The following is a 14,060-nucleotide window of genomic DNA, read 5'->3' on the forward strand; positions in this document are numbered from 1 at the left end:
AGGTGTCAGTGACAAATGATGAGTTGCATTTTACATGAAATTTATTTACAAAATAAAATCTCCAGAAACTGAGAGACAGACAATATCAATTCACCAGTTTGGAATAGTATTCTAGTATTTAATTTATGGTGCCTTGTTCCATTTCTTACAAGTGATGATTTATTCATATATTGGACCTACTGCTGAATGCTTGCTTTGCCTGTGCAGCTCTACCTATTATATACCCAAATTTATATACACATATATGTATGTGCATGTTCAATTTAATTTCTGTCTTCTAGGTGGGAATAAGAACATGTTTGAAAACCAGTTTTAATTTTCACTATGGTGCTAAGTGGAGAGAGTTCCAATAGGTTTACAGTTGCTGTGAAAGGACTTCAGTTATTTTCATCAGTAGTAGAACTGTCTTAGTTGGTAATTTGTTTCTGTCTCAAGTTCTCTGATGTGCTGTACCACAGAGTTCAATACATGTTGTCTGCCAGTAGGCAGGAGCAGAATGTATTTGGGGAGATTGGTTTCCCAGGGGGAAAATTTTAGTGACAGTGAAAGGTACTGTGCTGACAGATCTTTCCTGTCAGCCATGAATTAGGTCCCAGGAGGCACTGGAAATTGAGTTCTCCTACCCTTGTAGGTCTCTTTCCTTCCAAGCTGGACTTTCACACAGACCTGGTCTCAAACTTCTTAGTTTTAAGTTTGAGGTTGAGTGGTCCACTTGGAATTCATCTGAAACTGTAAATATGTTTCATACAACACCCCAAAGAATCATCACAGGAAAATTATTTGGGACTACTGCCAGCCCAGACTGAATTTGAACTAGTGACCCACCATCCACATTATATTCCCAGTATCATCCATCATATCAATCTGATGTTGAAATTTGGCATTTCCAGAGGTACTTTAAACATAGTGAATGTGCTTCCACAGTTGTGTGTTTTGCCCCTGGGTTCCAGCATTCAAAACACCAGCATGTTCTCTGCTGCCTCTGAATGTGAAGGGGGTGGAGTCACCTAATAGCTGCTCAAAGAAGAAGCTGCAGAACTATCAGCTAAACTGTTCTATTTTGTTTCTGTTCTTTCTTAACAGGATCCAACAGCTGCAGCTATTTCGGACAGAGATTGTGATACAAGAGAGGGAGAGACTGTAGCCATGAACTATAAGCCATCCCCGCTTCAAGTGAAATTAGGTGAGTCTTTGCTGATGGAGACTGAAAAGGCTGAATCCAAGGCCTGAAAGACAGGATCATATGCAGATCTCTGTGCATGTGGCTGAGCATGCCAGAAAGGCTAAAGCAGCTCACAGAGCAGTTTTATCATTGTGATTCTGCTGCTGTGATTCAGGGAATTGACCTACAAACATGTAAAGTCCCTGTATCCGTGGATGTGCTAAAGAAAGAAAGCAATGCCTTAAAAGCAAGGCATAGTTCTTTTAAACCTACAGGTTTTTTATTAAGCTGAGATCAAGGCTTGGCCAGATAAAGAATGAAGATAATATGGAGGGACTGTAAAAGAAGAGAAGACAGAATAGTTGCAACAAAAGGAAAAGGATCAGAGAGTTGAGACAGTACTAGGAAAAGACAGAGCTGCATTACTGTGAGATGCAGGACTTTTAGATCCATAAAGGTTCCCGCACAAATACTCATGCTATTTCTGATCAGTATTTTTTAATTCTGGAAGCAGAATCGGCATGTTACCACAAGACACTGCTTCCTCTCAAGACTAATGCTTACAAGAGCAATCCACACATGCCTGTCCTGCCTCCAATATCTGGGCAGCTATTTAGCCACACAGCTTCAAGAACCTGATGGCAGACAAGCCAAAGGAGCAGTGTGCTTTTTGCTAAAAAATGGGAATCTAAGTGTGGAAAATTTCCCAGTAGGAGCAGGAAGGAGTCCCCTGGCTGTCCTTCACATCAGAACAAGTGACGTTGAGAGGATGCTGCTGGAGCTGATTAAGGGTGGTTATGCAAGTCATGAATACTCTAAAATCAGTGGCTGCTTTTCAGGAAAAGGCAGGGAGCAGCAGTGTGTGTTAATGACAGCACAATTCATAGTTTGGTAAAAGATTATTACTGCCAGCATGCCATATGCCACCAGGATCCTTTTTCACTGCCAAGAGAGTTCTCTAGTGTTAGTAGACAGATAATTACTACTGCAGTAGTTGTTTTGGGAAATTTAACACCAGGAAACAGGTTAGAGAGCAATTGATGCTATTATTGGTAAGTCTGCGATATTCTTGACTTTCTAGGCAATAAAAATATCCTCCTGTGATTCACTAATGTGACAGGAAATGGTACTTTTTTAGACTTGGCTTTGGTAAGTCATGAGACCTTTCTAGGAGATCAGATCATTGAAAATCGGTTTGGATTCAGGTAGACAAATTCAATTCATACAGATTAAATGGAAAAGTAATTTGAGTAGATCCTTAACCAATCTCAGTATTGTGAATAAAGCTGGTAGAATGAGAAACTTGGGAAATCAGAACACATAAGGTAGTGTTGAAGGAGGAAGTATCAGAAGAAGGGACATTATTAATGGAGTTGTCCAACAGTCATTTTATATATATGTTCATTAATGACTTTTACATAAAAAGAGGAGTCGGCAAAGAAAATTTAGTGGAGCATATTTGGGAGGAATAAGTACAATAAAGACTCAGAAATAGCATAGAGGAAAAAAACATGAAAACTGGAATAATAGAAATGAGAAAAATAAGATGGGAGAAACTCAATATTCTGTAAGCTGGAATTTATCCACTGGGGATGACTACATCCATTGAAAGGTTACCAATTATTGAAATGGACTGGTACATGAAAATAGGGCACAGTAACACCTTTGCAGAATTTACCAGCTTTTTTCCAGAAATCATATAGAGGAGAATGATCAGCCTTTCTTCCAGAACTTTTGCTTTTCCACACAGAAAACATTCTCTTTCATTTAGCCAGTGCTGGTACTGGAAGTGTTTGAACAGTTTTTGTGATAGAGGCACTCTGTTGCCAGGACCTCTTTTCCTGCTGGTGCTTCCACCAAGTGAACTCAGTGCTGACTGCTGTATGATTATGAAGATAATAGTGGGTGAAACACATGTGCTGAAGGGGAATTGCCCTGCAAGACTGACAGGCATTTTCCTGCCTCGTCTCCAGAGAGAACTCTGCTCCAACACATCTCTGGAAACTGGAAACAGTGTTCCTCTTGGATGGAGTGAACGCATAACTAGTGTCACTTTATCTACTCTTAGCCATACCCAGATGAGCTCCAGCTTATCTGAGGCAAAATGAGACTAACATTTTTGTCTGCAGACAGTGTAACGTGCCTTTAATCCACACCAGCTCCTGCTGCTCTTATTCTGAAAATCTGTTCAGCCTCTGCAATTTTCTAGAAGCTTAATCACTGCATCTCCTAGCTCTGGCCCCCATTCCTCTGACTGTATTTTTTTGTCCCTTCTGCATTAAAATTGCCAGGGTTGTTTTTAATCTCTTTAAGGCTAGAAAAAATTAAGGTGGTACATAAATGTTTAATAGCTTAATTGGCAGAGCCATTGTTGGGGATGGTAGCAACTAGGGGCTTAATCCTATTGTAGGTTTTCCATATGGATGGTGGCATTTTTCACTGTTAAATCAGAATCAATTGTTCAAATGTCAAATGTTCTGATGGAAGGTTGATAAATGTCATTTTTCAGTTTGTGAAGATTCATGTATAAATCTGTTGTATGTGCTTGCTGGAAGCTTGGTTCAAGTGAGCTCAATTAAATACCAACCCAGCATGAATGCAACTTTTTCTTCCAGACACTGCAGTGATTGAAGTGTGACAGAAAGAGCGTGAAAACTGCACATACTGCACACAGATTTATCCAGCTGCTTGAGTGGTCTTTTCCTTGGTTGTTTCTTCCCCTCTAAATAAATACATTTGGCTACATGTTTGCTTGAGGGGGGTCAGTTAGATACAGGAAAAACTTCACAGGTATCTTGTATTTTTAGTGACTTCCTAAAGGTTGCACCTGGCTCATAAATGGAATAGTGCTTGATGCTAGGGCCACATCAAAAAAAAGAACCTTATACCAAGGGGAAATAAGGTCTCCCAGTTCACACAGCTCATAATTTTAAACCCTTATTGATACTGTATCCATATTAATGATGTACTTGTCACTTTTCTAGCAACTCCCACTTCATCTTTCTATCCAGATCTGCAATGCTCAGCCTTGCTTCTTTCTTTCTTTCAGATCATTGATAAGGAGACTCCTGGCAGCATGGGTTGGGGGCTGGGTGTACATTAGTGCTTAGGAGATGTCTCCAGCACATCCTTATTAGGAGCCATATCCAGATGGAGCACATACCACAAGCCTTTTGAAAACAGAGGAGAGTTATGATAAGGAGAGAGAGAGGAACAGAATAATCCCCAAGTGTAAATCTCAGGGCACCACATCCACTGAAAGGCAACAGATCCTCCTAGAATTCCCAGGAGATGAGATATTATTTTAATGAAGCTTATGCCATCTGCTTTTCTATTTTGCATTTTTAATTTCCCGTCTCTGGTCTGAATCCCTACCCAGACAGTCTGTGTCTGTCTTTCCTAGCAGTCATGACATTAGTTTGTGTTAAAACAGAATGGGCAATGTCAAAATTGGTTGGAGTGCCAAAAAAACAACAGGTGGGATGAAAGATTGTGGCAGAGGCATCTTCATCAGCACATCCACTGCACTGGGAGCCTGGCAGTAAATATCCTGCATGCCTGTCTGCAGATGAACGTGTGGGAGAGAGATAGAGACACTCACAGTAGCTTTCAGCCCTCCAAGGTGTGGCCTTAGATGTAAGCACCTCCTCTCCTTGGACTAGATAGGGAATAAGGCACTGTTTTTGGAAGGTTCCTCAAAGGGGCCATAAAACTATGTGAAAGCTGAATGTCTAAGATAGAGAAACTGAGTCACACCTCAAGGAAGTGCTGGCACGCTCTTCACTTAGACCAAGCACAACTGGTAGGGTTAAACAGCAGAAGATACACCATCACAAGGACATAGAGAATGGTGTTCCCTGGTGTGTCTGACTTGGACAAAGCTAATTCGTGACTGAGCCTCATCTTTGTGGAGATTGAAGTGAACAGAGGAAATAATCCATCAGGGGACGGAGGCTGACGACATGTCTGTGTTGTTAGCTCCTGCCTTCCAGCCTGCCGCAGTGTATTCATGGCAGATATTGAATTGCTGTGTGATCAGGGAGGAATAGTACCAGGATTATCACTCAGAACTACAAAACCCTCAGGGTTCAACTTAACAAAATTGATGCATTCCTGTCTGGAACTTTACGAAAGGTCTCTGGTCCCAGTAAACAACAGACTGCCTCACGCGGCTTCCAAGATTGATCTCTCAATTGGTGTAGGTATTTAACCACTTCTCCTGGGGTGGGATGTGTGTTCAGAGCTTGTCTTAAACCTCTCCATTGTAGCATTGAAGAGCTACAATGCACACAGCAAAGCAACCTATCCCAGTGCTGCTCAAAAGGATGCCATGCTCAGACATCCCCTTCCAGAACTACTCTTGCCTCACGTCAAGATGCAGAACTGGGAAGTGCAGTCACAAATGGAGCCAGCAGCAAGCATCTTGTGTAGGGTGAAAGGCTCTGTATCTGCCCCCATCTGTGGCTCCTTTTCTGCATCATCACTTCCCAGTCTGCTCCAAAACTTGTGACTTCTGAAGCTTTTCATACAGAAAACAGAAGAATAAAAGAGAGGTTGAAGTAGAGCGGACAGATCAATGCCATTAGTGTATAATTTTGTCAGTATTTCAAGTACTGTACTATTCCCAGTTGCTCTTCTGTAACAAGGTGATTAATGCTAATTAGGTACAGCAGCTGTTGTTTCTGGGAAGATGCTCTGTAGGTAAATTAGGGAAACATTTTATAAAAAGGCTTTAACTCTTAAGCTAGGTCCCCAGGTTCCAGCTCTGATGACGGAACAGCAGATTTTCATATCCATAACTGTTTGCATGGCGACCTCAAGTGACATCATTACCTTAAGTGCAAAAAGCCATTTTGCTCCCCTGGGAGCACCCATTTCCTTGAACACAGTCTGTGCACTGTGCAGGGGGAAGGGCGGGTGGAAGCCAGAGAGCAGGAGCAGTACACCACTGCTATTGATTTTCTTCCTGAAGGCAGAAGTGCAGCCCACCACTCGGAAGTCTCATGGAGCTTGGGAGGAATTTATTTAAACGTTTTTTCATCTCTTATTACTCTTTCCATTGATAAGAGAAATGGTATACACAGATTTATGGTAGCATCCTTCCTGTAGGATATTTCCAGGCTGTTTTTGGAAAGGATGAGAGAGTGAGCAGCTGCATCACATTAAGGCTAGTAGGGCTGTCTGAAGACAGAGCTTCCAATATGAGGGCAGAAAACCAGTTCTGACAGGCATATTATTGCAGATTAGTTAGAAGAGAAGTAGAGGGGCAGAAAGAAAGAGCTGCCTGAGACAGTCTTGAGTAGAGCAAAGCCATTCAGACAAACTGGAACAAAGCAATCACTGGATTTCAGCAGAAAGATCCAGGCAGGAGGGCATGTGTGAGAGGGTGAGACAGAGGGAAGGGAGGTTCCAGTCAGCAAATCCCAGGGGCAGAGCATGAGCACATGAATATTGGAATGATGTGGCATGAGGTTCACCAAAAGACGTGGCTTTCTCTATCACTGTAATTTTGCTTGATTTGTTATGCCATTGCACCAGGGCTCCAGTGGCCTTAACCAGCCTTCCACAGTGGTATGTGCACCACTCCCATGACACATTCCTGGGTAGCAGCACACAAGCCAATAGACTCACACCCACTGACATCTTGTGTTGCACACACCACACTTGGCTAATACTCCTTCAGGTAAAAAGTCATGAAGAAAGAAGCTGTAAAGTAATCAGATGATTTTAGGGTGTCCTTTAGCCACTCCATATTTTTGTGGTACCTGCAGTCTAATAGTCTAGGAAGGAGAACTATTCCTGAAGATCTGCTTCTATATAAATTATTTAATTTTATATCAAGAATGGGCCAAAGCATGCAGAGTCTGAATGGAGGTTTTATGCCTGAAGGAGAAGCCCAGAAATGCAAATTACAGGTTCTCTTCTGTTTGACCCACCATAGTCAGTTACCTCAAATATGAGAAGCAGCTCAGAAGGTTGAGGTGAGGAAAACCAAACTGAGCAAATTATTGAAATTCTCTGAAAGAAAGGAGAAAAAAAAATCAGTAAAAGATGTAGTGATGACGGTAGTAGCTGGTCTAGCAAAGCCTAACCCCAGCAGGCAACACCACACAGTGGTCTCTTCAGAGGTCTCGTTACACAGGTACATGTTACTCTCGTCACTGTTTTCTGTGAAGCATGTAGAGAACTGGTTTAAAAGAAAGAGGTCTCCGAAGGTGATTTACAGCTTGTTCCTGACATTAAAAAGATTAACAGCAGCTGAGATGATAAGGCTGCCTGCTCAGATGTCAGTATCTTTAAAAAAAATCAGCTCAGAAAAGGGCAGTAGTACTATATTCTGGCTCCTCAAAGTCCTGTGTCCTTAAATGAAGGTTCCACCTGTTCCACCACAGTGTAACATTTCCCCAGTTCTGAATTACCCAGGTGTTACTGTTTCTGTAGTTCCTTCTGATGTCTTCAAAGGTAAATGAGTTCCTGCCTAGCAACTGAAGGAAGCAAGTATAGCCCGGTATAATTAATGTAAATTGGCTCCAGAACAGACCACAGCATCTACAGACAGTGTTGGGCGATGCATTTATTTAATGTGTTTGATTTATTAATGATAAGTCTTAAACTGTGCTTTATGGTTAATTGAATTTGTTCTGATTTTCAGGCGATGTGGGCTCTCACTTTGTTGCACACTCAGCTCTTAACAGGGAAAGACTACTGTCTGCTTATTGAATGTGGGCACTAAAATGCTCCATCAGCAGATTAAGGTCTGTGAAACAGAGATAACATACACTTCTCAAAGGGAAGGAGCATGTCCTGGTATAATACGTTCACTGCTTAGCTGCTATCCTTATGCACAGAGGATGTGTTCATAGCAACATGAAAACTTCATGTTGCTTCTCTGAGATACTAAAGGATCCTTTGGAGACTCAGAATTAAGAAAAACACAGAAACCTTGGTGTGCCACAGCAGGAGAGCAGAATAGACACGGATGTCATCCATATCATGTGTCCTGTCAGTAGCAGAGTCCTTGGTAGGTGAGGGTACCATGGTGGTCCTGGATGCAGACCTCACCTGAGCATGAGCAGAGATACACCCAAGGAACCCTTCATCTGTGACCCCTGTCTTTGTTCCAGGCAGAGCAGACAGTGTTACATCCATCTGTGCACAGCAGAGCCCCATTTTACCAGACACAGCCAGTGGTGCAGCCAAAGCACCACCGGCAAGGCCCAGCTCTAATGTGGCAGGCAGGGAGATGTGCCACAAGAAATGTTTGTTGCAGCAGCAACCAAGTACGTTTTTTTCCCAGTCAGCAGCAGCCACGTTTAATCATGTCCATCAGCTGTGGTGCAGAGGTCTAGGGAGGTGCAAGTCCCAAAAGCAGGAGGCAGCACAGAAGAAACCACTCTGTTTTTTTTCAGGGAAGGAGAGGTGATTGAAGCAGGACATGGAGCAGTAGGGGCTGGTGCTGGGCACATGTTTTCTGGGTTAGTACACTGGTAGAAGCAACCAGCACCTCAGCCTCTTACACCAGCCAACACCACTGCTTTATGGAAAAGCTTTAGGAGTGGGATTTAAGCTGTAGTGAGGATAGCAAGGCTAGTTATGCAAAAAGGCCTCTGAACCTTCAGAGTCCTGACTTCGACTAGGAAGGAGTTTTGCCCATTCTCTGACAATCCCTTCACTCCTGGCAGGAACAGGCCAATGATCTCTCCAGAAAAGACCACAGCCTTCCTGCTCTGCCATGTGTAGAAAGTCATTTGGTACCTCTCTGTTTCTTTCAAACCTCAGTCTTTTGGCACAGTTCTTTCCTTGTTCTGCTTGGCAGTCACGCTTTATAAAGGAGGGCACACTGAAGGAAAATAAACCTGTTTTTACAGATGCCATATATTTACCAGGATAAAATTTAATTTAAGAAAAAAGTCACAGCAGTAACTGGACAGTCTGATCCCATTTCTCCAGTTGTTAAACACAACTATCATTCAAAAAGCTTTAAGTGCTGCCTGCTTTATGGCTAAATAGCTTGTGCTGTGGGTATGCTTTTCTGCATCACTCATGGAGATGAGAATTTGCAGCCTGGTACTGTGCAAAATAGCTGTGGTCTCCTTTTTGAAACATCTTCCAGAAGGAAAAGCAGGAATTACTGATCAAATTTTAAAACATTTGAGCACTGTCCAGACTCTTTCTAAACTGACCTATAGGAAAACATGCCCTATAGACAATATGCTTTCTCCAGGTCCAGTTACAAGTGGAAAGGAGGGGTAACGTGTGTTCTCGGCAGATAGGTCCAAGTCTTTGTCAAAGAATCATCTCTAGCCTATTTAATCATTGTAATCTGTTTGTGTCTGCCTCCTACTAGTAGTAGACTTATGTTCTCTCCATACTGCTTTGCAAACTGTTCCTCTCCCAGGCTTCCTCCCACTTTCTGTATCAGTGAAATCATCCATCCATACTTCTAGAGACTGCACAGCTGAGCCATTTTTCTCAGTGACTCCTGCCTTCCTTCCTCTTCATGTCCCTTTCACCTGTGAATTCTGCCCAAATTTTTTTTCCCTTAACTTTCTGCCTTTTTTATCCCACTTGCTGCTTACCATAAGAGGAGATTGAATTGATTAAGCCTAAGCCTTTGTGAATGTTCCAACCCTTTGTCTCATAAAGTTACACTGTTTATAGCACAATAAAATAAATCCTCTACGGGGCTTTAAGGTAACTCTACTGTAAACCCAAAACCATCTCAGTTTTTGCTATAACTTTGATTTTTTTCAGCCTTCTACTTTAAATGGAAGGCAATCCCCGCTTTTTCCAAACAGCCCACACACATACCCTCCTTTTTGATCACAGCTGTGAAATTGGTACAGTCAAGTCAGCAGGTGTTAATGTGCTCTAGAGGAATGATGTGGGTCTGTCTAGTTCACTAGTCTGAAGCTCATGAGTTTCAAACTGATTTCTGCCTTGAGTAAACAGTGAGCTGGCTGTGAGAAGAAGGTTTAATCACACCAGGTGTTTCAGAGCTGTGGGCTGTTGGCAGCCTCTTTTCTGCAACTCAGCTCCCAAGTCACACCGGTGCCAGAAAACAGCCCCTCTCTGTCCCCCATCACTACCCAGCCTGAAAGCAAGAGCTGTCTTTCAAAAAAAGGGAAAAATTTTCTATGAATTACTTTCATTACTAGTTCTAGGACTGTGAAATTGGGAGAACAGATGAGGAGTACAAGTAAGACAGTTGTACTTGGTATAAGTTCATCTGAGAAACCATGTTTGATGTAATAAATGACACTGCTAAAAGTGTGTCTTGAGCAGGGCAAGCATACTAAATATTTAAAGTGATGTTGTCTGGCATGGGTAGTTTGAGTCCATGATGGAGGTTGCCTTTAAATTTTGGATTTTCAGATTTGCTTACTTTAAAAGTAAGATAAAAGAAAAATATCCTGGGCTTAGACTCCCTAGTAAATCATAGCACTATTTTTTTTTTTTTTTCAGTTGACTTAAAGAACACATAACTGATGGTTCCAAAATTCTCCACAAGTTCATGTCTAATTCACAAGCTGGTTTTGACCATAACAAGTTTGGGACTCAAGTCATAGAGCAGCTATGCCTTTTTTAGCTACTGACTTTCAGCCAGAATATGAAAGACTCAAGTTTAGTTTATTTTTCTGCCTGAATGCCTCAGCTCTCAGGTTGAAGTGTGGCTTTATGCAGCCTGGGAATCCGTGGGGCAAATTTGACTTTGGGTCCTTTGGGTTTCCTGTTCTTCATTGAACAAAGATGATCAACTAAAGATGATCTTAGCTCCTTTGTTGGCAATGTTCTTCTTTCTGTCTGCAATTAAACATTCCTAGGTACCAGGAATTCCCATCTCCCTGGAAATCAGAGTTATGTTTAGAGAAGGCTGTGGCTGCTCTAGGACTTACTGATAAAGTGAACTGACAAACATTCATCTGACCTTGAACTAGGCTGTAATCTCTACTGCTTCAAAGCAGGGCAGATAGAGAGCAGGAAAAGGGAAGGGCTGAAGGGAGCAAAGCACAGTGCCAGTTGTCTGCATTAACTGGTTATGACCATCAGATGGGACATGACCAGGATAATCTTGAGAGTTCTAAGACAAAGCTTCATGTGAAACTTCCTCTGTGCTGTGGAGGAATGATAGCATCATGCCTGAGCTGGCAGTAAATTGCCTGTAGCATCAGAGGGTACTTCATTCCCAGCCTGTTACTTCTCTCACCTTACAGAAATCCTTTTTCGCCATGGGGACAGCCAAGCATTCAAAATGTTTCTTGGGGAGATTGTGTCATCTCCAACCCTGAAGGCTTTGAAAATGTGACTGAATAAAGCTCTGAGCAGCCCAGTCATCTCATAGCTGATGCTGCTTTGAACAGGACTAGAAAGCTCCTGAGGTCCCTTCCAGCTGAAGTAATCCTGTGATCCTTCTTCTGGTTAGGACTCCAGGTTGGATTTTTAAGATGTTTAAAAAAAACCAAAAAAAAAACAACTATCTAGTTATACCTTTGGATTCCCAGAATAACCACAGCTGCACAGCTGGACTTGCAGAGGTAGACTTAGGTGACTTGCATGAACAGTCTTCTGGTAAGTCCACTGATAAGCAAGAAAAACCCAATTGCTGCTTGATTTTCACTCCATTATAAATGCTCTTTATAAGTTTTAATTACTGCTTTTTATTTTTTCTCTTTAGTTCACCAAACCTTCTTTATTGAATTTAAAAGCATATTAAAACTAATTTTCTCTTTTGCTTACATCTCTTACTGGCTCCAGTGCAGAGACAGGGAGATTGGTTCTTTCACAGATGTCTCCTAACTTGCATTCCTCAGTGCTGAATGATTTTGTAATATGAGCAAGCAGCTGATTTCTTCTACCTACTGTGTCCTAGCAAAACACTGGGGCATTAGCACAGGGTGCTAACAGAGTGTACAAAGCAGAACCAAATTAAAGCGTTTCTGCATGTGTTTGTATGAGGTGACAATCAAGAAGCTACCAAGGTGGCTGTGCAACACTTCCATTTCTTAGACCAATTTGAGCTCTTCTTGATGAAGAAGGTCATGTCTCAACTAGCCTTTGGGAAAGGCACTTTTATGTTAGATTGGCAAAGGGATTCTTTTCATCTGTAGTTTGGATTTTTAAGGGGATTTGCAGAAAGAGATCACGACCCAGAGGCTAGTTGTCACACGTAGATCCCTACCTGCTTCATGCCATGAATAATGTAAGAAAATGCAGAAGAAAATGAAAATAAATGAGTCATCCCATCCCACATTTCTTCCTTTATGAATTCCATGCTTTTTTTCCTATAGAATGAGGGAATGGATTTGAAACAAAGAAGATTAAAATCCATCCTGGAGGGTGAGGTTGACTATTTTAATGTGAAAAACACTGTTTTGATCTTCTTATGAAGATCTTAGGGCAGGAGTGGAGGCAGCAGGCAGATGTTCAAGACTGTTAGATGTGTAGAGGTTGCCTTGGGAGAAAGCGAATGTTGGTCTGCAGCAAACTGATGTCCAGAAAAAATAAATAGTCCTTCATGGTCCAAGAGTTTAGAACAAAACTGATTGTTCAAACAAAATACCTAACAAGGTTACAGAACAATACTAAAACTTTTCGAATTCAGGATGCAACAAAAAAGGAACTTGACAGACCTCACAGACCAGCTCTATAATCCAAAGACAGGATCACAGAATTGTGAAAAACTAAGCAGAAAATATTTTAGGTCCTAAAAATGGAAACTCAGGAGTACATGATTTGTAAAAGTGTATTACTGAAAAAAACAATTCTTCAAGACAGTCCTTCAAAGCCTCTGGGGTCTGCTACATACAGATCCCTCTGCCAGTCCATCAGTGTTAAGTCACCCAATTGTTTTCAAGGGGTCCCCAGAGACTTCCAGAAAGTGCCCCCTGGGTACCATCTACCCAAGCACTGACATGTGCTCACATCCCCAGCTTCTTGCTCTGTTGTTAAATGTTGGTTGACCTTCATGAGGACTGTTCCATATGATCAGGTTATGAAGCCAGCAGTAAATCCTAAGTACAATTTTTCACAAGGTCAGCCAATGTTAGCAGAGTGCCCTTAACACTGCAAGTAAAGTACAAAAACCACAGTCACTTTCCCCACCACCGAGGCCTTTCCAGGGAGCAAAGTATATTAGATTTAACCCCCAAATTTATCTGTCCATGTTACTGAAATTCGCCATTGCAAAGCACCCTATCCAGAACAGACAAAGCAGGAACACTTTGTTGGAGGTCTTGTTTATTCCAATTCACTGCTTTTAAGCATGAAATAGATTAAATTCACAGAGGAAAATACTTTCTGGCTCTGGTTTCCAGTACAGTTCTCTCCAGAGAGATGTGGAAGAGCAGTGGCTCTCTGTGGCTTTTTCACCAGACGTTGCTGCAGGCGTGATACTGTCAGAGATGTTCTGACAGCTTTGTCATAGTGTGGTCAAGGGAGGAGATGCAGCTTGCTTTCCTTTATATTTTAGTGGACCCTGGAGACCTGGTAGGAAGAAACCTTGTTTCTGTCATCGGGCTGAGTCAATATGACTTCAGGCGCTCAGGGAACAGATGCAAGAGATAGAAAATTGCTAGTTTGAGTTCTTTTTCTGTTTGTCCTCATTTTTATCCCTATGAGCTCCAAGTCAGGACATGTCTCCTCAATCAGATGACTTTGCTGGATTGTTTATTGAGTGATCAGAAAATTGTCATTCTCCCAGTACACACACTGCCCAAGGAGAAGCTCTGTTAAAGACAGTTCTTCAGATCCCAGAGCTCCCAGATTTTGACTTAACTGCCATCCCTGGAAAGGACAAGGCTGTCAGTCCCTGGGCTTCCTCCATATCTCTGCTGAAGAGAAGTCAAAGGTTTTTATTTCCTGAAGCCTGACATTACCCTTCCATTCACCTCACAAATGC

General features: G+C 42.0%; 1 protein-coding gene across 4 annotated transcripts in view; it reads left to right on the plus strand.

Annotated features, from left to right (window-relative positions):
* The window catches only part of FAM219A (family with sequence similarity 219 member A), a 95,033-nt gene that overhangs the window by 55,164 nt on the left and 25,809 nt on the right, over positions 1–14,060 (plus strand). For all 4 annotated transcript variants that reach the window (XM_086869459.1, XM_086869458.1, XM_086869455.1 and 1 more), the window contains exon 2: positions 1,084–1,183. In XM_086869459.1, coding sequence (XP_086725585.1) covers positions 1,084–1,183 — 100 coding nt within the window. The remainder of the gene's footprint in view (positions 1–1,083; positions 1,184–14,060) is intronic.

This window comes from Cyanistes caeruleus, chromosome Z, assembly GCF_971803275.1.
Source record: "Cyanistes caeruleus chromosome Z, bCyaCae1.hap1.1, whole genome shotgun sequence".
In the NCBI taxonomy this organism is placed as follows: domain Eukaryota; kingdom Metazoa; phylum Chordata; class Aves; order Passeriformes; family Paridae; genus Cyanistes; species Cyanistes caeruleus.